Here is a 24,555-nt window from a genome sequence, read left to right as displayed (position 1 = left end):
GGTGAGACAGGGAGGCAGGCTTGGACAGGGTGTGTCTGAGGTTTCAAACTTCCATGGATCCAAACTATGGCAGCAACGAGTCGGGTGTAAGGAAGGGTCACCAGGGCTGGGAAACAGACTGCGTAGGCATCACAGGACGTACCTATGTGGGTATCAAAATCACCATCTGGTCTGTTAACGACAAACTTGCTCACGACACTATCATTTCTCTAGACCACTGCAAGTGACCCTGACCCTCTCAATTTGAAACACCTGAGTGAGGGACAGTAGCAGGGTCACAGCCTGTTCTGCTACTGGCTGACACAGAATTGGCGCTAATGGGCAAACGGGCCACTGAACAAATGCTATTCTAGCTGGGCTACCCACTGCAGTCGTGGGACACCGCAAGGCCTCCAGCTCTGTAGGGGACCTCAGCATTTCCACCCCACTAGAAGTCAGGCTCCCCGAGGCCCGGAGTGTGTCGGTAGCACCCCGGGTTTTCCGGGGCGTCGAGCAGCGTCCGACACGCCACAGGAGCTCGCTGAACCCCAGCGAGTGCGCTCAGGCCCGCCCTGCTGCTGTGCGCCTGCGCGCAACGCCCTCCGCGGCGGCGGGTTTGAGCTCCGCGGCCGCCGTAGTGCTGGCTGCGCACAGTCCCGGCTGCCCTCGCGGCTCCTCCGGCTCCGGAAGCTGCGGCGTCTCTGTGGGCGTCGGGGGATTCGTGCTGTGGAGATGGCGGCTCAGAAGATAAACGAGGGGCTGGAGCACCTGGCCAAGGCGGAGAAGTAGTGAGTGGCCCTCCGCGGGGCCCCGCCGCTCCCGCCCAGCCCGCGGCTAGCGGAGACGCCGTCGGCCAGCGCCGCCCGGGCTCCCGCGGGGCCTCCGCGGGGTGGAAGGCCTTCCCGGTCGGGAGGGAGGGTCCGTCCGTCCGTCCGTCCCAGTGACAGGGGCCCGTCTGTCCGCCCGGGTGACTGGGGGGGGGGGGGGTCCGTCTGTCCGTCCCGGTGACAGGGGCCCATCTGTCCGTCCTGGTGACAGGGGCCCGTCTGTCCGCCCGGGTGACAGGAGTTCCTGTGTGTCTGGGTGGGAGGAGGCCTTGTGGGTCCGTCCGGGTGGCAGGGAGACCTGTCCGTCTGTCGGGGAGGGAGGGCCGTGTCGGTCTGTCCGAGTGGCATTGGGCCCTGTCGGTCTGTCTGGGTGGCAGAGAGCTGTCATCCGCATGTGTGTTTCTGGGTGTGCGGTGGCGTCCCTGGTCTGCACCTCCCGCCTCTCCCCAACGATGACAGTAGACTGTATCCTTGGGAGAACAGCGTCACCCAGCGGAGAGCTATTGCTCTGACAGTCCCTTAGGGTGGGGCCGGGCTGTGGGTTAACCCTGGGCTGCCCTAGTGAACCCTGTAGTCGCTGGCATGGGCACGCTGCTCATGGATCCAGAACTGTGCTCCCTGGTCCTTTCCTAAGCTTGTTCTGTCACCTGGTCCTCAAATCCTTTTGGCCCCTTATGCTCCCCCCTACACTTTGGTTTATCTAGCAACCACCGATAATGAAGGGTCTGCCTTGTGCATCGTGCTAGGTGCTTCACATACATAATTTCACAGTCTGAGATTTACACAACTTTCCAGATAGAGATTCTTGTTTTGCAGAAGAGGAAACACCTACAGAAAAGCCTCCTAGTGACTTGCCCCAGGGCTGCACAGATGAAAGAGGCAGAGCCAGTTTTTAAACTGTGGAAAATTCAAGCATTGCTGCAGGGCAGTGTGTGGGGATGGGGAGTCTCTAGGTGCAGAGGTGGTCGGTCACAGTAGTATCGCATGGCAGTGGGAACCGACCACAAAGTGTAATGAGAGTGGTGTATGTGGAGAGGATCATGATAAAGCTGTTAGCTGTGCTTGGGGAACAGGGAGAGATTTATTCTGCCTGGGGAAACTCCAGGAGGTTTCATAGAGATGGTTTCTGAGCAAGCCTTGGAAAGTAAGAAAGTCTTTAGAAAGCCCTGTGATAATGACTGTGTGCACAGGATGTACTGTGTCCACCAGCCTGAACACATGTTCAGGAAGCACCACAGGTAGTCTGGTTGCAGTGCCAGGGGATGAAATGGAGCAGAGAGTAGTTGGGGCCAGGCTAAAGAATGACCCTGAGCTTTAGCTTTTCTAGGCATGGAATAACCAGTGGATCTGGTTAGATTAGTATTAGTACCCATTAATTGTAACAGGTTAACTGTCACAATAAATTTTAGGTGCAGAACAGGCTGAACTATGTTATCTGCAGGGCAGGCTGAACAAATGTTAGCTGCAGGATGGCCCACGCACTCAAAGCCCCCTCTGTCTGGTCCTTTATCATCTGTTTGCGTTAAAGTTGAACATTCAACCCCCACTCAAGGCTGAACACTCAACCCCCACCTTGTGCCAACAAGGCAGCTTGCAGACCCAGAGGCCCCGTTAGATTTGGGCTATAAAAACTCCCTCCTGCTGGGCCCCTCTCTCTCTCTTGCTCTCTTGTTCTCTTGTTCTGTCTCTCTCTCTTGATCTCTCTGTCTCCCTTGCATACATGTTCTCCTCTCTCTCTCTCTCTCTCTTTCTCTTTCTCTCTTTTCTCCTCTGTTGCACTGCTGCAAAAAGATCTCTTGGTTGCTCCGAGTGTTGTGGTCACTTTCCTTTCACTAAATTAACCATAGGGCTTTCTTTTTTTCTAATTAGTGGTGCTCAGCGAAATGCAGAGGGTCTTCAGTACTTTGCATGCATAGTACACTAGACATTTGAATGATTGTATCTTGTTTGTGGGGCTTACATTAATACTGAATGCAATGAATGCTTTGGGGTAGAGATGGAAGGTTGGGATTTTGCTGTATTGCCTATTTCCTCAATTTTGTGAATTAGAGTAGACATACTGCATGCAATTTAAGGATTTTATTTTTCTGAGCAATGAAATTATTTGTAAGCTTGAAAAATTGCTTATAAATTTTAATCTTGTTATAGCATAGAGTCAAATAAGTTTTAAGTATGTTAAATAAGTATTTACCAGGTAAATAAATGGCACTTAAAAGTTAGATTCTCTAAGCCTTTGGTGCAGCTGTCACTAAATGAAGGCTGTACTTCTGAGGGGCCTGAGAGTCTCCTTTTGGTTATTTTACTCCCCTGATCATATGAAGCTGGCACTGTTTATATGTAAGGTTTAGAATTTCAATGAAACTTAGAATTTGAGATGGTGTTCAGCAATCATACACACCCCAGTGTGACAGCTCTGAGGTAGTTTAAAATTTAAGTCTAAAAATACTTTATGTATGAAATATGATATGTCAAGAGCATTGTAATGTTTTGAGCAACCAATAAAAAAAAAACCAAACTATTTTAAAAAGGTAAGATAAGAACTCAAAATTTATTTTCTTTTGATTTGGCCTGTGAAGCCAATTACCAGAATGGAAGGAAACTTCTCTTGGTCATCATGATGTCCTGCTTTTTCTGATTATCCTTCCTCTTTTTTGACAGCTGCTCTTCAGCCTTTTGGCTAACTCCCTGTTGTTTCTCTGAATGGGCATATACCTTTTTCTGTCTTCCTCTACAGTCTCCTGGGGGATCTCTCTGTGCCCTTGTGTAGCATATGCTTGATTTATGTGTGTTCTGTGCTGGCTGCTGAGCTGCTCAGGTCGCTATGCTGCTGGTACACTGCTTCAGGCTCAGTAATTGAGCACCTTGCAGCTTGTTAGACGGAGGATGGCTGCACTCACCCTCAGGGTTTCTGATTCTGTGGATTTGGGGTGAGATCAGTAATTTGTGTTCTTAGCCAGTTTCAAGGTTATGCTTATGTTTCTGGACTGGGGACCATGCGTTAAGAAACCCTTCTGTATTTGGGTGTTCTATAGACATTTCAAATACAGGCTCACCATTTCTGCCACAGTGGGAGGTAGAGAGGTGAGGTCTGTTTGTTGTGGTAAGTTTGGATGGAGGTGAGCAAGATGGAGGGTTTGTACCTGATGGCCTCCCTTTATTGTTCTTTTTAGTGGTGTGCAGGGTTGTTGTAAGCAGAATTCTAACCTACAAGTACAGTTGTAAACTTCTGTTTAATGTGTTTTTCTTTCATTCTAGCCTGAAAACTGGTTTTTTAAAGTGGAAGCCAGACTATGACAGTGCTGCTTCTGAATATGGAAAAGCAGGTATTGGTGCCTGTCATCCCGTGGCTGCAGCGTCCAGTCACCTTGTTTCAGCATATACTTACTTCGTGCTTCCTATAAGGCTTTAGTAGTTAAAAAAAAAAAAAAAAAACAGACCAACTTAACAAGCCATAGTATTTTTTTCTGTTCATGTGTGTTGAGCGCTGAGTTAGGGTCCCAGGCCTGTTCTTCATGACAGCAGAGGTGGGTAGGGTTGGTGGTACCAACTGCATTTTTTTAGCCTTCTTTTTATATCCAACTTCAGTTATTTGTATACAGTATTGTGTCCATAGTTTTACCATGTTTTGCCATATTCCTCTATTATGCTTCCTATTATTGAATAAAGAATTTTCTTTTTAAAGTTTTTTTTTTTTTGTAACAGCCTCATTGGAAGCGGTCTGCAAATCGAATTTTTCCCTGTTATGTTTTTTTAATGAGCCTCACTTTGAGATACACTTAATATATTCATGAAGTGTTAAGCTACATACAGACACTAAGATATAAAAAGTCTGAAATATGCAACAGGAATTTGCTAGAAGTTTAGTGATTTTAGTTATGGAATGGTAGGCTGGCTTTCAGCATCTCTGTTATTTTACATATAAATAAAATTTTAAAGTTCCTCAAACACATTTTCATTGCATCTTAGTGATAGTCTGATCACATCTGTGAGCCTGGCATAGAGACCGCCTAGGTCAAGTGCTTGTGGGCAAGCTTTGGTTTATCACCAAAGAAGAGAAATCAGGTACAAGGAAACTAGCAACTATACCCTAGAGTATTTTTTGTGTAAAATAAAAGCCAGCAAATGAGTGTTCAGCACTTTGCTTTATTCAAAGCTCCAGCTTCATATGAAGTTCATGGACACCTAATGCAGGAGGCTTCTGAAATTGAGGCCAGCCTTCTCTTTGAGGGAGTCTAACAGATTTATTTTTTATGCCCCACACACTGCTTTCAGAAATAAATCTCAGTCAGATTTTCATGTTCATGTTATGTATTTTGCATAACCCCTTTAACATGAAGGGTTTATGCAAAATACATTTAATCAGTAAAATTTTTAAAATGGAAAATGAGGGATGGGAGTAGTTTCAAGATCTAGTTTTCAGAATTTTATTAAAAAATTTCAAGAGTATTTTTAAAAAATAACACTTAATACATAACACTTTTCTTAAATCTGTATGCTTTTACTTTGTGAGCAACTCTTGATAAGTTTTCAACATTTGCTAAATTGCATTTTAGGAACTCTCCTAATTCTTTTGCACTGATGAGTACACTTTTAAAACAGTTGTCAGCATACTTCAGCTCTTTGATCAGTGAGCTGTCTTTTTGAAAGAGACCTAAACACGTATAAAGGATCTTTTAAAACAAACAAACAAAATATATATATATATATACATGTATGTTAATATACATGTATATATTACATTAATAGGTCAACATGTAATTATGTATTATACACACACATATTTAGATATTTATTTAAAAATTGTGCCAAAAGGGAAGGTTTATTATAAAACTAATGTGTTTATTAGTATTCCATTTAGATGGCTGATTGAGCTATAATGAAAGAGTGTTTTTCTCATGAAGTCTGAGGCTGAAGTAAGGTGCTGTCCTCACGACTGAAGAACAGGCTGTTGTTACCTGGCAACGATAGGAGCACTGCTGTAGCACTTGATAACATTGTCAGTAGTCAACAAGTTAAAGAAAATGTTTAGAAAATTCTTCTAAAATATTTATAATTAGAAAAGTTGTAAGGAAATTGCTTTACAATAAAGTAATTAAAGGTTTATGAAACTTCCTAAGTATTTGAAATCAGAATATTTAATGATATTTATAAAATGCAGATTTTAGTAATGATTTGAGTTTTTTTTTTTTTTTTTAATAATGGAAGTAGAAAGTCTTTTTTTCTCTCTCTCTCTGTTTCAGCTGTTGCTTTTAAAAATGCCAAACAGTTTGAACAAGCAAAAGATGCCTGCCTGAGGGAAGCTGTTGCCCATGAAAATAACAGGGCGTATCTTTTTCAGCCTTTAAAAGAATTAAACGACTTTGGTGATTTTGACAGAAACTTATTTCCTGTTGCATTGTGGTAACGTTTCATTGTAAGATACACTTTTCAGGGATCTTCATTGGAAACTGGTTTTGCTTGATGGCTTTCCTTGTGACAGGGGAGGGAACTCTGTAGGCATGTGCTGATGAGTGAAGCATCTATTATAAAGAAATATCATTGAAAATGCGTAAACTCTTTATACAAATATTTTAAATGCAATCTTTGGTCAGCATTTATGGTAAGAGTTGTAAAGTAGTTTAAAACAATAACTCTTCCTAAGGTATTTTTAAATCTACCAATTAAAACATGTTTGTTTTACTTGCAAATTAGAGTCATAATAATTTTGCATTTTGGTAAAAATCTAGATTAACATATAATAGAAATAGTTTAAAATCTATGGGGTGTTCTGCCAGTGTTTTTGTGAATCATGTAATTTTAGGAGACAGCAGCAGTCATTGTCTTGTTTGTTCTTACTTGTTTGTAGGATTTGTCTTTTGGAGCCAACTGGCAGTGATTTGGTTAACTTTTATATAGGAGGTCCTTGAAACTATTGATTGCCTCTTTTTTTCCTTAATTTTGACATTGTTACATCCATTCAGTCTTTTTCATGCTGCCAAGTAAGTAAATTTTCCACATTTTTGTATATTTGCTAATTTTGTTTTAAATGTTGCTATTTATATAATAGACCAGCAAAGTTTTGCCATGTTATATTGTAAATAGTGAATTATTTTGAATTAATTTAACTAATTTAAATTTTAATAATTAATGCTTTTGCTTCAGTGTTCGACTTGATCTAAAAATGAAGTCACCCCTAACTAAAGGTGTTGAAATGAAATTCAGCATTATATCTTCAAGTTTGTTTTGTTAGCCTATGAAAAAACAAGTGAATTAGGATCCTCCTCCCCTTTCCTGACAGGTTATAGTACCAATGGAAGGTATTGGTTATGTGTGTGCATATATTCCTGCTTTTGTGGAGAGTATTTAGTGTTTTTTTTTTTAAACTTAGGTTTAAGTTTGTCTGATAAGTTTAACATTTAGCCTCTTCAAGCCTTACTTAATTTTGCATCTACAAAATAAAATTTCTGCAACTCAAATGTAAGGCATTATTGCCCCTGAAAATTAAAAAAAATAAAAAAGAAGAAGAAAATGATGGTGCAGTGTATGTAACTATAACCCTCACCTCGAGTGATAGGTCATGCCTCCACCAGGGCCAGCTTCCCTGGAGTCACTTCCCCACCAGCTGTACCTCCCTACAGAGCTTCTCCTTGCCCTCCTTATACCAAGGTCTCATCAGAGAAACTGTGTTCTCTTTGCAGAGCTTATGAGCAAGCTGGCATGATGCTAAAGGTCAGTAATGTGTCAAACTGTTGTGTGGGTGAAGTGAATCATTCAGAGGGTGTTAAAGTGGAACTTATGTGGAGGTAGAGAAGGTTTCTTACTGTAAAGCACAGATGCCAAGTTAAGATTTCCTGTCCAGGACAGCACTAACTGGACCCACAGGGCATGCTTGTGTATCATAAGGTAGGCAGTGTGAAATGCAAGGGAATGTGTGTTGGCAGGAGCTGGATGGTCAGGTCCTGAGCTCCGTATTGCTCAGAAAGCAGCAGTGTGAGAAGTCTGCCTACATTGGAGAACTTAAGGACATCTTAATGTAATAAAAATTTACAAGTATTTGTTTTCTGATTTCTCCTGGGCTAGAGAAAGAAGAGATATTTGCTTATTTTATAAATGTCAGTTGGCAACAGAGAGAGCCACAGACTCAGCAGTTGCTGCTTTCACTGATTCTTTTGGGATGAAATATTTTGACTAATGTACATATTTTTGCTGCTTAAAAGCAGGTTAGGAATTAATATCCTGTTGTGGTTGGGCAGGAAGTGTGACTCTCAAGGTATGCCAGGTAGCAAGTGAGATGAAATGTTTTTCTTTCCAGTTTTATGTGTTTTCAAATATGGTAGAGTTATTTTGAATTATTTAATGTTCCTAAAACTTTGTTTTAAAAACTTACACTTTAATAAAGCTTTTGTTTTCTCTAACATTTATAGTGTTAACTTACTGATTTTTTTCAGTGAATGCTTGCTGATTCTAGAACATTAGAAACATTGGAAAGAATAAAGAATGTTAATAAAAACTGTTAACATGTTTAGTTTAAAGTTTTTTTATACTCTTTGGCCCAGAAATTCCAGTACTGTGCATCTATTATAAAGAAATATCAAATATTTAGGCCCAAGCATTTTATTGAAAAAATTGGTAATTATGTAGGTTTTTAATAATAGGAAAGTGTTTAAATTATGCTGCTTCCTCATTATAAATTGTTCTTTGGCCATAGAAATAAAGTTTTTCTTACTAAACATGCAACTAGTTGCTATTTGGTGATGAAAGTCAGGTTATTAGACTTAGCAACTAGAATTTCTCTTACAGCCACAGCAGCCAGGGACCTGTTGTGACCTCCCATTTGTTTCCCCGAGAACGAGGAAGCTCCCAGGTGGCGGTCTGCAATGTGGGTGCACTGTGCCTGCTGTTAGGGTGTCCTGTCCTGGTGCAGCAGTGGTGGAGCACTGTGTTCTCACAGCACAGCTGTGCTGAGCTGCCCTCTGTGTCCACGCTGTTCAAGCATTGTTTCTGATGTTCAGGTGTCTTTTTAATTCGAGGACTGGAAAGGTGCTACTTTGAAGAAAAGGTTAATGGATAGGACAACAGATGAGTGAAGATGCTCTCTGGCAGGGTCTTGTGCTTGAATTAAATGTCTTTGGACATCACTGGGCAGCATTAGGAGGTCTGACGTACAGAGTCCACAGTTGATCCTATGGGCTGTCATATCCACCAGTGTGTTGCGCACCTTCTCACTTATCCTCCAGCAAGGCTAAGGGAGTGACAGTTTGTGGACAGAGGCCCTCTGGTTCCGTCATTTTGTTATTGTTAGATTTCATATCCTGCTGCTCCATAGTGGGCAGTAAAGTTGCTAAGTCACATGAGCCACTGAAAACTGGCTACTTGTGGTGAATGGACACAGGGGAATAACTGAAATGGATGTGGTAGCCTGGGCCTCGAGGCAGGAGGAGGGGGCTTGTTCCTCTAACAGGGACAGCTGCTGCCCAGCCCTGGCTTTTTATTGCCTTGTGGGACAGCAAACATGCCATTGCCATTGCCTTTAATATTTTTTTAAGGAAGCCATAAAAACAAAATTTTTATGAACATATCTGATTTTAAAATACTTCATGGTTCAAATAAAACACACTTGGAAATGAGCTATCAGTTTGTGATCTTTGGCATAGGGCTTACTTATAGAGTTACTCAGTAAAAGTTTAAAGACTTGTGATGTCTAGAAAAGAATAGAGAGCAAGTTTTTTTGTTTCTACAGTTTGTATAGTTTTACTGAAAGTCTGTGATGTTTTGATGAACTAAATGTAGAACTTAACTGGTACGTTTTTGGCTTGGTTAACTGAAGCTTCATGGGATATAACCACATAAAGACCCTCCATTTCCAATATGCTTATTGTAGTTTTTGAGTCATTTACTCTCATGAAATAGGGATAAGATAACTGAATTTGATGGTTAACTCTGAGTTCCTTCAGTGGCTGTTTTCTGACTGTGCTGCGTGCTTTGCCCACAGGAAATGCAGAAGCTTCCAGAGGCAGTCCATCTGATTGAGAAGGCCAGCATGATGTACCTGGAGAACGGCACGCCGGACACCGCAGCCATGGCCCTGGAGCGAGCTGGCAAGTGAGTGTGCAGAGCTCTCGTGGGAAACATCGCTCTGCAGAGACTCTTCTGTTTTACCAAAGTCCATTGGAAAACAAATTCTATTTTTCTCATATAAGTCAAATTCTCTTGTCTCATTTAGGCTTATAGAAAATGTAGATCCAGAAAAGGCTGTACAGTTATATCAGCAGACAGCTAACGTGTTTGAAGTAAGTTTGACTTTTATTTTTCATTAATTAGAATGTTTAGATTTATAACATAGGAAAACGAAAATGAAGTGGCTGCCATTTAAAGCTTTTCCAAGCCTATAACCAAACTCTGTTCCCTTTCTCTGTTAGAGAGTAGTGAAGTAGACTACCCACTTTGGTACCCTCAATCCAGTGCTGATACTTTAGGAAATTGTTATTGAGGGGTAAATTTCTACATCAAAGCCACAAATCTCCCTTGTCTTTGATATCTGTCTTCAGAATGAGGAGCGCCTCCGGCAGGCTGTTGAACTGTTGGGAAAAGCCTCAAGACTGCTAGTACGAGGACGCAGGTACATCTTTGAAAATTATTCCGTGTCTGTTTGTGCTTTGAATCTGCACTTGGGACTGTGCATGATTTAGGGCAAAGACACACCAGATTGCCAAGTAGAAAACCTGACATCTAAGTTATCTAGGCCCTTTGAATTCAGTCTTAAAAGACCTGTGTTGCTGAAGTGTAATGCCAGGTTTGTCATTCACCGCGCTCTGCATAGCTATGGGGTGGCTCTTGGTCTATTATTTGGTTGTATTTTATGTTTTTCTCTTGAGAAAAAAATATGTATATTCCATAAATGACAAAAGTTCCTTAAATGCTAACCCACAAAAGTAGTTTCTTGATTGTCAGGTTGTGTCATTATTTCCTAAACGTAAGACCTGGGGCACAGACTCCTGGAGATGAACAAGGTGTCGGGACAGTTTCCTATCATGTACAAATAATTTCTGTGGAGTTTACATTGCCGCAGTCTGGCTGGGCACAAAATCACGAGCCACTCACAGCCTTGTAGATTCAAACAGCAATTCTTCATTCCCGAACTCACACCGGCACTCTACACACGTTCTGGGGGGCTCCACATTCTGGGCAAAATCCCAAATACTCTCTCAATCCCGCGAGAACTCAACGGGAACTCAAGGAGCGGGCGCGCCTGAGGCAGCAGGATATGCCCTATTCCCAGCAAGGTACACCTTAAACCTGGAACCGCCCTAAACCCGGATTGTCCTAAACCGGGAATGCCCTAAACCCGGATTGTCCTAAACCGGGAATGCCCTAAACCCCCATCCGCCCTAAACCCGGATCCGCCCTGTTCCTTGAGCAAGGTCACCTTACATGCAATGTCACTGCAAATGACCTGGGTCATGCCATGCGTCATTCTTACTTAGCAATGGCCCTCAGCATTACATTTTGTTTTGTTTTGTTTTATTTGGATCTCACTGTTTTTTTTTGTTTGTTTGTTTGTTTTTTGTTTTTTGGAATTACAAGAAGATAAAAACACTCTCAGGCTGGGGTTGTGGCTCAGTGGTAGAGCACTTGCCTAGCATGGGTGAGGCACTGAGTTCAAGTCTCAGCAGTGCATTTAAACAAATAAATTAATTAAATAAATGTCTGTTGACCATTAAAAAAAAGTTTTTTTAATTAAAAAAATAATTATCCAGCAAAGCTAGATACGTTTTTGTTTTTTTTTTTTTTTTTTAGGAGTAGTAAGAATTACCTGATGGGAAAGTTGAAGTCATCTGTGTTTTATTATAAGTTGTGAATATTTTTTTAGATATACATGAAAATATATGGCTTTATATGACAGTTCCATGAACTTTTAGTGAAGCTGATCAACTTTTTTGACTAAGAACTTAAATAAATGCACAGTATTTCTCTTGCCTCTTTTGCTAAGTAGTTATAAGAACACAGAAATGCTATTTTTGTGCCAAGAAATAAATAATCCCTAGTGAAAAATGTGGCTTTTGTAGTTAAATGTGTGAGACGCTCCCGATCCTTTGATAGAATCTGGACACTGTGGCCACAGACTATTTTGAGGTTATTTATTTAATTAATCACATAGACTGTGATAAGCTCATGCTCACAGTTACAGATGACACAGATCTGTGTGGTCTCCCTGGCATTTTCTGTTTGCTTGACATATTGCCCAGACTTAGCACGGCAGAGCTGTGCTCACTGAGTCTGTGGGCCAGCAGTCTGGATCCCTGGGGGGGTCTGTGCTACGCGTTCCACCAGGCTGGAGGCAGGTGTGGCCTTTACCTCATTTGAGGCTCAGGTCCTTCCATGCTCACTGGTTGTTGGCAGGATTCCTTCCTTTGCATCATGTTCCCTGTTCTCTAGTCACCTGTTGACCAGGGACTACTCTGGACTCGAGTCCACCTTCATTGCCTTGGTTTGTCCCCCATAGACAGTTTGCATTGTGTAGTTTGCTGCTGATCCTTCCTTCAGGCAGGGCCCAGGCCCTCTAGGGCTCACCCAGCAAGCTCAGGCCTGCAGACAGACCACTTACTCTGTTAGCCAGTCAGTCTCACATAACAGGACTGAGGCCCCCTCATATTCAGAGGCCATGTGCACACCCAAGAGGGATCACTCAGGGAATGTGTATGAGGAGCAAAAGTCCTGGGGGCCGTCGTAGCATTCTGATGTTCACCCCCACCCACGCTAACTTATAAACAGGCCTATTTCCAAAAAGTCATCAATTCAAAATGCGTTTCTCTAGCATTGTGTTATAAGGTACTGGTAGCCAGGTCATAGCTCACAGAAATTTGGGGTGACTCATATCATGTAGAGCAGTAATGCCAGCATCCAAGCCACTATGTGTATATGCAGTTGTGTTTTTTTCAGTGCATTGTGGTTACACAGAATAGTGGGGTTCATCTTGATATATTCATAGATGTATATAACATAGTTTTCTCCTTTTCAGCCTCTCCCCTTCTTCCACATACCCTTCCTCTACTCTGTTGATCTTCTTTCTATTTATTTACTTATTTTTTTTAATTGATGCTTATAGTTATATATAAAGTTGGAATGCATCGTGGTACATTCATACATGCACCTGATATACTTTGGTCAGTTTCAGTCCCCAGTTCTTCCCCTTTCTGTCCCTTCCTCTTTTCTCCTTGCTCCCCTGCTCCTACTCTACTGATTCATTCTGTTTTCATGAGAACCCCTTTTATAAATTCCTATAGTGCAAGAATTAAAACCAAGAATCAATAAATGGGATGGATTCAAACTCAAAAGCTTCTTCTCAGCAAAAGGAACAATCAGTGAGGTGAATAGAGAGTCTACAGAATGGGAGCAAATCTTTACCACAAGCATATCAGACAGAGCACTAATCTCTAGGATATATAAAGTACTCAAAAACCTTAACACCAAAAAAAAAAAAAAATGACCCAATCAATAAATGGGCTAAGGAACTGAACAGACACTTCTCAGAAGAGGATATACAATCAATCAACAAACATATGAAAATTGTTCAACATCTCTAGCAATTAGAGAGATGCAAATCGAAACTTCTCCAAGATTTCATCTCATACCAGTCAGAATGGCAGCTATTAAGAATACAAACAATAAGTGTTGGTGAGAATGTGGGGGGAAAGGTACACTCATACACTGCTGGTGGGACTGCAAATTGGTGCAGCCAATATGGAAAGCAGAAGGGAGATTCCTTGGAAAACTGGGAATGGAACTACCATGTGACCCAGCTATCCCACTCCTTGGCTTATACCCAAAGGGCTTAACAACAGCATACTACAGGGACACAGCCACATCAATGTTTATAGAGCACAATTCATAATAGCTAAACTGAGGAACCAACCCAGATGCCCTTCAGTAGATGAGTAGATAAAGAAACTTTGGCATATATACACAATTGAATATTACTCAGCATTAAAAGAGAATAAAATCATGGCATTTGCAGGTAAATGGATGGAGCTGGAGAAGATAATGCTAAGTTAGCCAATCCCAAAAAACCAAAGGTCAAATATTTTCTTTGATATGAGGAGAGGATGCTGACTCATAATAGCAATGGAGAGGGAGCATGGGAGGAATGGAGGAACTTCAGGGCAAAGAGGAGGGAGGGGAAGGAAGGGGGCAGGGGGTAGGAATGACGGTAGAATGAGTTACCATCATTACCCTAAGTACATGTATGAAGACACGAATGGCGTGAGAATACTTTGTGTACAATCAGTGACTTGAAAAATTGTGCTCTATATGTGTAATATGAAATGAATTGCAATCTGCCATTGTGTATAACTAATTAGAATAAATAAATAATTATATATATATACATATGTGTATATATGTATAGATTGATAGGTATATATATATATATATATATATATGAATATACACAATTGAATATTATATATATAAATATATATACGTACCTATCGATCTATACATATATAGATACACATGTATATATAATTATTTATTTATTCTAATTTATATATATATATATATATATATATACACACATACATACATACACACACACACACACACACACACACACATATCTATAAATTCTTTTTTCTCTTCAGCTTCTGCATGTGAGAGAAGACATTTAGCCCTTGACTTTCTGAGTCTGGCTTATTTTACTTGGCATGATGTTCTCCAGTTCTATCCAATTACCAGCAGATGACATAAATTTCATTCTTTATGGCTGAGTAGAACTGCAGAGTTTATATATACCACGTTTTCCTTATCCACAGTCTATTGATGGGCACCTGGGCTGGTTCCATAACTAGTTTACTTGACTTGCCAGCTATAAACATTGGTGTGCATGTGACACTATAGTATGCTGATTTTAGCTCTCTCAGATAAATACCAAGGAGTGGAGTAGTTGATTCATACAGTGGTCTGTTCCTAGTATTTAAATGACTGTCCGTACTGCTTCCCAAAGTGACGTACTGGTTTGTAGTCCCATCAACAATCTGTCAGTGTACCTTTTCCTGCCACATCCTCACCAGCAGTATTGTTATTTGTGTTCTTGAGGTTGCCATTCTAACTGGAGTAAGATGAAATCTCAGTGTAGGCTTGGTTTGCATCTCTTTGATTGCTAAGGGTGTTAAAACATTTTTAAATATATTTGTTGGCTAATTGCATTTTTACCTTTTGAGAAATGTTTTCTTTTGGATCTTTTTCCCATTGATTGATTCTTAAGATATTTTGGTGTTTCATTTTTTAAGTTCTTTATATATTCTGATCACTAATCTCCTGTGGTAAGAGTAGCTAGCAAAGACTTTCTGCCATTCTGTGGGTCCTCTTTTCACAGCCTTGTTTCCTTTGCTGTGCAGAAGCTTTCTAATTTAATGCTGTCCCACCTAGTGGTGCTTGGTTTTATTTCTTGAACTTAAGGAGTCTTATTAAGGAAGTTGGTGCATGTGTCGGGATTGTTGCCCCTATAGTTTCTCTGAGCAGTTTCACTGTGTGTGGTGTAATTCCTAGGTCTCTGACTCACTTTGGGCTGATTTTTGTGCGGGGTGAGTGACAGGGACTTAGTTTTCTTCTGTGTATGGATAGCCAGCTTTCACAGCACCATTTGTCAGAAAGGCTATTTTTTTCTTCAACATATGTTTCTGACGTGTTTGTCAAGGATCAGATGACTGTGGATCTGTCTGTGTGTCTTCTCTTCCCACTGATTTTCACATCTGTCTTTATGCCACACTGTGCTGTTCTTGTTACTGTGCTCCATGGTACACTTGAAGACCAGGTGTTACGACTGATTCCTCCAGCCTCACTCGTGTTGCTCAGATTGCTCAGCTGTTCTGGGTCTTTTATTCTTCCAGTTCTGTGAAGAATGTCACTGTTAATATGGTCATTTTGATGATATTGATTTACTGTCAAGCCATAAATAAACATGGTAGGTCTTTTCATCTTCTAAGATCGTCTTTAATTTCTTTCTTCAGCAGTGTTCTGTAATTTTCATTGTATGGATCTTGCACCTCCAGATTTTATTCTAAAGTTGAGTTGTTTTTGTGGGGTGTGTTGTTTGTTTCTGTTTTTTTTTTTTTAGGTTATTGAAGATGGAGTTTTTTCTTTATGTCTCTGCAGATTCATCAGTGGAGAACAGGAAAGTTATTGATTTATGTATGTTGATCTTGTATCCTGCTACTTTGCTGAATCTGTTTTAGCTCTGCAAGTCTTCTGGTGGAGTTTTTGGGGTCTCCCAACTATAGAGTCATGTCATCAGCAAATAGACATCGTTTGACTTCTTTTTCCTAAATAGTATCCCTTTAATTTCCTTTTGTTTGATGTTCTGGGTAAAGTTTTGAGATCTATACTGAGTAGAAGTGGTGAGAGTGGACATCTTTGTCCTGATTTTAAAGGAAATGCTTTCAGTTTTTGTCTTTTCAGAATGACGCTGGCTTTGGGTTTTTCATGTACAACCTTTGTAACATTGAGGTAAATTCCTTCTGCCCCTAGTTTCTCCAGAGTTTTTAACATGAGTGAATTCTGGATTTTGTCAGTGGCTCTTTCTGCATCTATTGAGATGGTCACATGATTCTTGTTCTTGGTCCTATTTAAGTGATGAATTACATTTATTGATTTGCATGTGTTGAACCAGCCATGCGTGCATCTCTGGGGTGAAACCCACTTGATCAAGGTGTTTTTTTCTAATTATTGTATTAAGGATTTTTCTCTCTCTATTCATCATGGATTTGGGTCTATAGTTTTCTTTCTTGCTGTGTCTTTGTGTGGTTTTGGTATCAGGCTGATGCTGGCTTTATAGAATTGAGTTTAGAAGTGTCTCTTCCTTTTCTAGTTCATGGAATTGTTTGAGGAGGATTCATACTAGTTCTTTGCAGATCTGGTAGATTCTGCTGAGGTTCTGTGTGGCCTCCTGTGCTTTTCTCTGTTGGGAGGCCTTTTATCACTACTGTCATCTCATTGCTTGGTACTGGTCTGTTTGTGTTTTCTGTATCTTGGTTTGGTTTGGGTAAGGTTATATGGAATTTGTCAGTATCTTCTAGTTTGCCTATTTGGTAAGATATAAATTTTCAAAGTATCTCCTAATGATTTCAGAAATGTCTCTGGTGATCTCCTTTTTTATCTCTAATTTTGTTGATTTGGGTCTTCTCTTTCATTCTTTTAGTTAGTTTGGCTAGTTATTTATCAGTCTTGTTTCTTTTCTTTTAATATTTATTTTTTAGTTGCAGTTGGACACAATACCTTTATTGTATCTGTTCATTTTTATATGGTGCTGATGATTGAACCCAGGGCCTCACACATGCTAGGTAAGGGCTCTACCACTGAGCCACAACCCCAACCCAATCTCCCAATCTTGTTTATCTTTAAAAGATCTTTTGTATTTTTTAAATACTCTTATTTCATTAATTTTAGCTCTCATCTTAATTTTTTCCCGTCTTCTACTGATTTTGGAATTAGTTTGTTCCTGTTCTTCTAGGGCCTTGAGATATAGCATTAGATTGTTTATTTGGGACCTTTCTGTGTTTTTAATGAAGCCACTTTCTATGAGTAACATCTTAATAGTGTCCCCAAGGTTTTGGTGTATTGGATCATTATTCTTGTTTGATTCTAGGGCTTTTTAAATATTTCTTCTCTCATTTCTTCAATGATCCATTCATCATTTGAAAGAGTATTGTTTAATCTCCATTTGTTTATGTGATTTCTATAAATTTTTTTACTGTTGATTTCTAATTTCAATCTATTATCTAATAAAATGTATGGAAAATACTGATTTTTTATTTGCTAAGACTTGTATGCAACTATTTTTTAAAGATGATAAACATGCAGAGAAACAGAGCACATCATGCAACTTGTTCCATGTGGCATTACTTTACTCTGGGTCACAGCACCTCTTCTCCCTCTGTGTTCTAACAGTGCAGCATCTTGTGCTGTTTGGTTACTGGGTTGTGTCAGCTCCTAAGACCACGTCCCTGGGCCATATCCAGACTGTTGGTGGGGTTGAGAGAAATAGGAAGACGGCAGGTGGCGCCAGACGTGAGTGAGGTGCTAGTCAGGGAGGCCTGAGATTCAGAGTGTGAAGGAACTTCACAGGGAGATGGGCAGCCAGTCGGGCTGTGATGGAGTTAAGGCTGGGGAGTGAGAAAGGGGTGGGAAGATGTTTCAACCAATCCCCTTCCTCTTATATTTCTACTCTGACCTTAGTGGGATGAAGAAAAGAGAATGGGTGAGGGTAGATAGAAAAGACGAGTGTTGAAGGTGAAAGGTGCAGGGTTTGGCTCACGGGGGCCCGTGGCATAGCAGGGATGCCTGGGAAGGAGGAGGGCGCACCCAGGGAAAGGAGTCAGGTGCAGAAGTCGGGGTTTGTCTCATACCTTTCTCGGAGCAGTTGGTGGGATTTGTCAGACACTGACGATGATCCCTGCCAAACTCGAGCTCTCCGTTTGAGCTGACTCAGTTCCTTTGCCTGGGGTGTCAGCTTGATGCCTAGGAGGGGAGAGCAGGCCCTGAGGCCAGGTGAGCAGAGCTGCTGCGAACAGCCTACAGAGCACTTGGTGAAACACCTGTCTTTGTTGTTTCTCTACAGTCTGTGACATCAGATACATCTCTGGTGACCTCTGCTACAGATCACTCAACCCTGCCTTGACATTTCTTCGTTTTGTCTTCAGGTTTGATGAGGCGGCACTCTCTATTCAGAAAGAAAAAAATATTTATAAGGAAATTGAGAATTACCCAACTTGTTATAAGGTATTCTTGAAATGGCTTGTTTTTGGCTTTACATTAGTTAATTTTCCATATTGGTATAAGTAAGAATAAGCAAGGGTTCTGTGGATATTTGTGTTTCTGTAAAATAATACTTCATGGGCTATTTCTCTGACCTGTCTTGCTGATTACAACTAAAACTGCCAAATAAAATACAGAAAGCCACCACCCATGGACCCTGAAAGTGAAGAAGAGCAGGTGGAGGGAGTAGCAAGCAGTGTAGGGTTTCTGTTGCCTGTTGGAGTGTTTCCCTGAGAATCCCCGTCACGCGACAGGGCTCAGGCTGCAGCAGCAGAAAGCTCAAAGGAAACCCCATCCTTCTGGGCAGAGGAGCTGGGAGAGAGGCCCTGCTGTTTCCCTCTTTCCCCTTGGCCTGGCTTAGGGTTGAGCTCTAGTTGTAGAGCTAAGCTGGGACGGTTCAGAGGAGCCGAGAGAGAGCATGGGAAGGGATTCCCCGCACACACAGCCCCCCTCGTCTCCAGAGCAGTGGTGCCCAGTCTAGAACTGCAGGACAGCTTCAGCACTGTCCAGGTCTCCCCTACCCGTGAAGAGCTCATTTGTGGGACAGTCCAGAAGCAGCTGAAGGACAGCAAAGGATCAGAGCTATGACTGGAACTGCTGCCCACCAAAGCCAGTCCCATTAGTAGTCTGAGCTTGAGATGACTGATTGCCCGCTAAAAACATCCACACTCCTGAGAAATCCGTCAGTCTATGCAGTGTGACCTTTTCAAGCACCCAGGGTACAGTCCAGAATTACTCATCATATAAAACCAGGAAAAAGAGTAGCTTTAAGAAAAGAGAATTGCACCAACCCTAGCGTGACCCAGCTGGTGGAATTCCCACATACACACTTGGTTACACCTGCTCCACGAAGAAAGGGTGAACATAGTGGGAAGGAATGGAAAAGAGGACCTGTTATTTTTTATAGAAAAAAATTTAATATCATAGAAAACTATAGAAATGAAGTAAGTGGGAATTTTAGGACTAAATGAAATACTAGGTGAGCTTAATCTTATAATGGAGATGACAAAAGAAAGACTCATCAGTTTGAAGATAGAACAGTAAAAGAGTGGAGATGGTGAAGACCTGAAAGCACTCTACGGAGAGCTGTTCCCACTCCTGTCAGCCGCGTCCTGGTCTCACCACTCCTTCTGTTGTTGATTCACGTCATTGTTCCTGTTACTTCAAGTTTCCATTCATACTCTTTACAGGTATCTTGTTAAGAATTTCAGAGGGTACTTATAGAGCTATGGGTCCTTCCTCTTCTTTTTGATTCCCTTTTTAAGATCATAGAGGTATTTGAAAGAAACTCTGTTTCAAGCATGTGCTGATTATGTTCTCAGATGTTATGGTCCCCAGACCTGGGAGCAGGTTGGGAATGGCAGCAGCATCTCAGGCTGGTCTTGGGCCTGCTCAGCACAGTCCCTGGGTGGTTTATGCACACATCAGTGTTGGAGAGTTACTGTTGTAGGGTATCTTTTCTCAGATGTCCTGTAGAAGCTACTGCAAAATTTATACATCTGTATATAAACCAAAACTCTTAAATTCCAGGTGTTTTAAATGCTTCCAGGAAATTAATGAAGTAGGTGTCAATTTGGTCCATGATTTTCTTTCATTTTAGAAAACAATTGCTCAAGTCTTGGTTCACCTGCACAGAAACGACTATGTGGCTGCAGAGAGGTGTGTCAGGGAGAGCTACAGGTAAGGCACAGGCTCACTCCTCTTACCTACAGTGCTGCTATTTCTGTTCCTTAAGCCAGGCTTGCTGCTTGGCCATGAACCGTTTTTATAAATGGAATAGGAGCACTCAATTTTGGTTTTTAAAGATTTTGGTTTACAAGGTGTTTTCTTGCCTGTCGTCCCCTCGCCCGCCCCCTGTGGGTCTGCATGGAGTGAATGACTTGTCATTTTGTTATATTCAACTTCAAAGAAATAAGGGACACAACAAGCAAAAAAAAAAAAAGAAGAAGAAAGGAAAGTGCTCAGATTGTGTGTTGCAAGGTTAGAAGGAGGTTCTTGTGCTGGTATCTGCTCAGTAGTAAGGTCTGGGCTCACTGGTTCCTTGAGCAGGCTGTGCCTGTGCCCTACAGGGTGTGAGCAGCATACTTGTTCCCACCTAGCGGGCACCAGTAGCCTCGCTCACCCTGGTGACAGTCCTGGTGGCTGCAGACTGCGGGCTTGTGCTGGGGCGCAATGCCCCCAGGGAAACTGACGTGTGCCCTGTCCTGCTCTAGCATACCTGGCTTCAGCGGCAGCGAGGACTGTGCCGCCCTGGAGCAGCTGCTGGAGGGCTACGATCAGCAGGACCAGGACCAGGTGTCGGAGGTCTGCAGCTCTCCGCTCTTCAAGTACATGGACAATGACGTGAGTGCCCCGGCCAGCCTGCCCCTGCGCTCCTGGGGGCACCTAGGCCAGCCTGCCCCTCTACTCCTGGGGGCCCCTGGCCAGCCTGCCCCTCTGCTCCCAGGGGGCCCTGGGCCAGCCTGCCCCTCTGCTCCTGGGGGACCCTGGGCCAGCCTGCCCCTCTGCTCTTGGGAGGCAGCGGTCTCCTGCCTCATCGCACTCAGAGGAGCTGGCCCATGCCTTTGCATTTCCCCATAGGTCTGGGGAGTCTGAAGGTCAGCTGCCTGGGTTACGGCCGTTTAATACCCATCTAACCATGTTAACCACGTGCACACTTTGTAACCCAGCCTCGCTTCTCACCTTGTCCTTCCATCTGCTGTCCTCTGTCGGTTTCCCAATGTAATAAGCTGCTTTTAGGTGCCCTGTCAGAAGAGGCCCATCATGAAATGGCTCTTGCAGCCCATGGACATCTTTGAGGCCAGCTGTGTGAAGCAGGTTGTTAATGGGCCATATCTAAGCCTCAGGGATCTCAGCTATCAAACAGCTGTGAAGAATGCTCCAGTCACTATGGGGACAGCCTCACGTGACACCTTTCACACACGAGCTGTGGCTATCCGTGGCTTGTTCTTGTTTCCCTTCTTCAGTAGGTTTGTGAGCGCCCATTTATTTGATCTGATAACTTTGGAATGCAATCATTTAAAGACCTTTAATTTTTTTAAAAAATGATACATGTGGAGAAGCCAGTTTTTTCTAGGTAAATTCTTACGTGTGCTTTTATAAATTTATAATATTTAACACAGTTTGCCCCCAGCTCACACTCTGATTTATTCAGGCGAGCTGTACTTCATAGGTACTAGGAGGAGTACCTAACTCTGCATGTCCACATTATCTCAGATTTCCAAGTGTGACAGGGAGCTGATATTTTTGCAGCTGTCACATCTTGATCATGAAACATCTGATGGCAGCATCGTGTGCTTTCTATCTCATGGTGGCCTTGGTGTTCTGGAGGGGAGTTAACTGTTGTTGAGACAGCGTGTGTCGGGATTCTGGTTTTCCAGCTCTAAGATCATGCTTTGCCATTAACAGTACGCTAAGCTGGGCCTGAGCTTGGTAGTTCCAGGAGGGGGGATCAAGAAGAAAGCGCCAGCAACTCCACAGGCCAAGCCTGACGGCGTCAGCACGGCAGCTGCCGAGGAGGAGGAGGATGAGTATTCAGGAGGACTCTGCTAGCTCTGCACCTGCGGAAGGAGCGGGGAGGAGGAGGAGGAGGAGAATCCCTGGCACGCATGTTCATGGACCTGGGGCTGGCTTGGGGGCACCTGCACTCCAGTGAAGTCAGGATTTTGAATGCTAACAAAGGTGAAATTTTAGTTACCATTTTCCTGAATCAGCTAATTCCCCTGTGAAGCATTGTAAGAGCAAAAATTAGCTGAAACTATACTGTCACACATTAATACAGTTGATTTCAAAGTTTTCAAGCTAAATTCTAGACAAATTATCCTAAACCAAAGGAGAAATAGGCATATTATTCTTTCTTGGGTTTTTATAATTTATTGTTAGAACATTTTCTTTGCATTTTATTTAATATTGCTGCTAAAAGTGATGTTTACTGGTAGAAATGATTATTTTGAAACCTTTTTTGTTTTGTTTTGCAGAAGAGGAAATTTTTCTCCCATGATATTAGATATCTTTAATTGTTAAATCTTTTAAGAGACAAGGTTGATACTGAAATGATTTTGAGGCTCACAATATTATTTAGCCCAGTAAAAGATGCATTTAAGCTTTTAAATGTGATTTTACCAAATTCTAAAGGTAGCCTGTTAAAATGATACTGTAAATGTCTCTAGTTCTTCCTGAAGTGTGAGTGTTTCTTCCATCAAAAAAGAAAAAATCAATACAGTGTGATTGTCTGTAACCCTACCTGAGTCTTGACCAGGAGCAGCCAGTGGAGACCTTTCTGTGCATTAAGACAGAGGCCCTGTTTCCATCAGTCTGCACCCATGGCTGCTTCTCCCTGAAGGAATGATCTCTTGCTCATTTAGAGTTGCCACTTGACCAGCTCTTCCTGATGTGGGAAATGCTGTGTACTGCAAAAATGTGGCTGAGAGAGAAGAGTTGTTCCTGAGTGACACGTATTTAAAGCCCAGGGCTGCTGATATTTTCATACTTCATAGTGTTTTACTAAAATATTATTTTTGAAGCATTCCTTTTGCACCCCAGGTGGCTTAGACCCATCTCATAATCTGTTAATTGGAAAGAGGCTAGGAGGAGGAGGAGCAGCAGCAGCAGGGCACACTCCGCAGGCCATGTGCCCAGAGCAGGTTCCTTTCACTCACACCCTGTCCCGGAGGGCACCCCTTGTTTGCTGTAGTGTGCTTAGTGTGGACTTCCGGAAGCACTAGGAGAAGTATCGGAGTGACTGGCCACAGTTCTGGGGAGAGCTCAGCTGGAAGAGCACCCTTGGGCAGGTGTGCTCGAGTGGGTACAGGTCAATGTATCCTCTGTTTTGTGGGGCTGACGCAGAACACCCATGAATTTGATGCTCATTTTCATTAAGTATTGAGAATATGAGCAATCAAAATGAAGTTGTGCTAGGCATTTTTATTTAAAGAGAAATCAATGTTTCCAAGGTCCCATTATTGCTGTGTATACTCTAAGATCCAGTCAGAAACTTCTGGAGTCCTATATTAATGCTCATTTGAGCGAGTTAGCTGTGTTAGACAGATTGGTGGTACTCAAAGATATTTTAGACTGTCTATCTCTAGACCATATTACTCATTATCCCCTTGCAGGGGGAAATTAATTTGACTTTTCCCTCATACTGAGAACTTGAAGAGAAAAGGAATGAGTCAGTGGTTCCTGTGGCTGCATGCAGCTGGGCTTGGACCAGCATGCAGGGCTTGAGACAGAGAGCCCCCCGGCTGCCCTTAGGAACAGGTGTGCAGGACAGAGAGAGTCTTTGGATGCCAGGGCTGTTCTTCCTGGAATCCAGGGAAGAGCATTGGTTCACTTTTTCTTTCCACCTGCATAAAGCCCTTCATCCTGAGGTGGTCACAAGTGGAAAATTTGGTGTTTACAATAAACATAATTTCCCCGGCTTCAGCGTCCTCGCTCCACCAAATGAGGGTCTGCATGAGATGCTCAGAACCCAGTGTTCAATTTCTGTTAATGCAGCGAGTGAAGTCGGTCTGCAGGATATAGTTAATATATTGAATTTATTTATACATATGCAGAGTATGGTATTTGTGAATGGAATCTGTGCTTTATTCCTATTTTTTCCAGCTCTTTGACGAGTAAAATATTAAATGTGTTGTTATAGAAATACAGATTATTGCTTCTATAGGAAGATAATTATGAAAATAAAATCTGAAACTATATGTTTATATGCGATTTTTTTTGTCTGATCATTTTCTTTTCTCTGAGGACACATTCTCTTAATTATTTGAAGTCAGCTATGTTTTATAAGAATAATACTTTATCTTAAATTATATGTTCTGCTCTTTAAGAGTCGGGCACCTTTTGGAAGTTACTTTAAACTATTTGACTTTTTAAAAATGCCATTCAGTTACTGTGACACTCCTGTGAAATCTGCTACCTGGTGAGCTAGAAGACTAATTAACGTATCTTCCAGAAGATG

At 42.0% G+C, this 24,555-nt stretch overlaps 1 protein-coding gene across 1 annotated transcript; it reads left to right on the top strand.

Annotated features, from left to right (window-relative positions):
* Positions 1–634: 634 nt before the first annotated feature.
* Napg (NSF attachment protein gamma) lies at positions 635–24,295 on the top strand. Its single transcript, XM_027920696.2, has 12 exons — positions 635–767; positions 4,062–4,129; positions 6,047–6,131; positions 6,767–6,784; positions 7,484–7,514; positions 9,778–9,887; positions 10,009–10,075; positions 10,334–10,404; positions 18,482–18,560; positions 20,197–20,276; positions 20,810–20,939; positions 22,005–24,295. Exons 1-12 carry the CDS (start codon positions 712–714, stop codon positions 22,146–22,148), a joined length of 939 nt encoding a protein of 312 aa, XP_027776497.1. The 5' UTR covers positions 635–711; the 3' UTR covers positions 22,149–24,295.
* Positions 24,296–24,555: the final 260 nt, after the last annotated feature.

The sequence above is a fragment of the Marmota flaviventris genome, chromosome 16 (genome assembly GCF_047511675.1).
Source record: "Marmota flaviventris isolate mMarFla1 chromosome 16, mMarFla1.hap1, whole genome shotgun sequence".
Lineage (NCBI taxonomy): Eukaryota > Metazoa > Chordata > Mammalia > Rodentia > Sciuridae > Marmota > Marmota flaviventris.
This window is presented reverse-complemented; position numbering and strand designations above follow the sequence as displayed.

Coding starts and splice junctions, on each gene's coding strand:
- Napg (XM_027920696.2), top strand. CDS start 712: ATGGCGGCTCAGAAGATAAACGAGGGGCTGGAGCACCTGGCCAAGGCG. Junction 7,515..9,777: donor AAGCTGGCATGATGCTAAAG/GTCAGTAATGTG, acceptor CTTTGCCCACAG/GAAATGCAGAAGCTTCCAGA. Junction 10,076..10,333: donor AGACAGCTAACGTGTTTGAA/GTAAGTTTGACT, acceptor ATCTGTCTTCAG/AATGAGGAGCGCCTCCGGCA.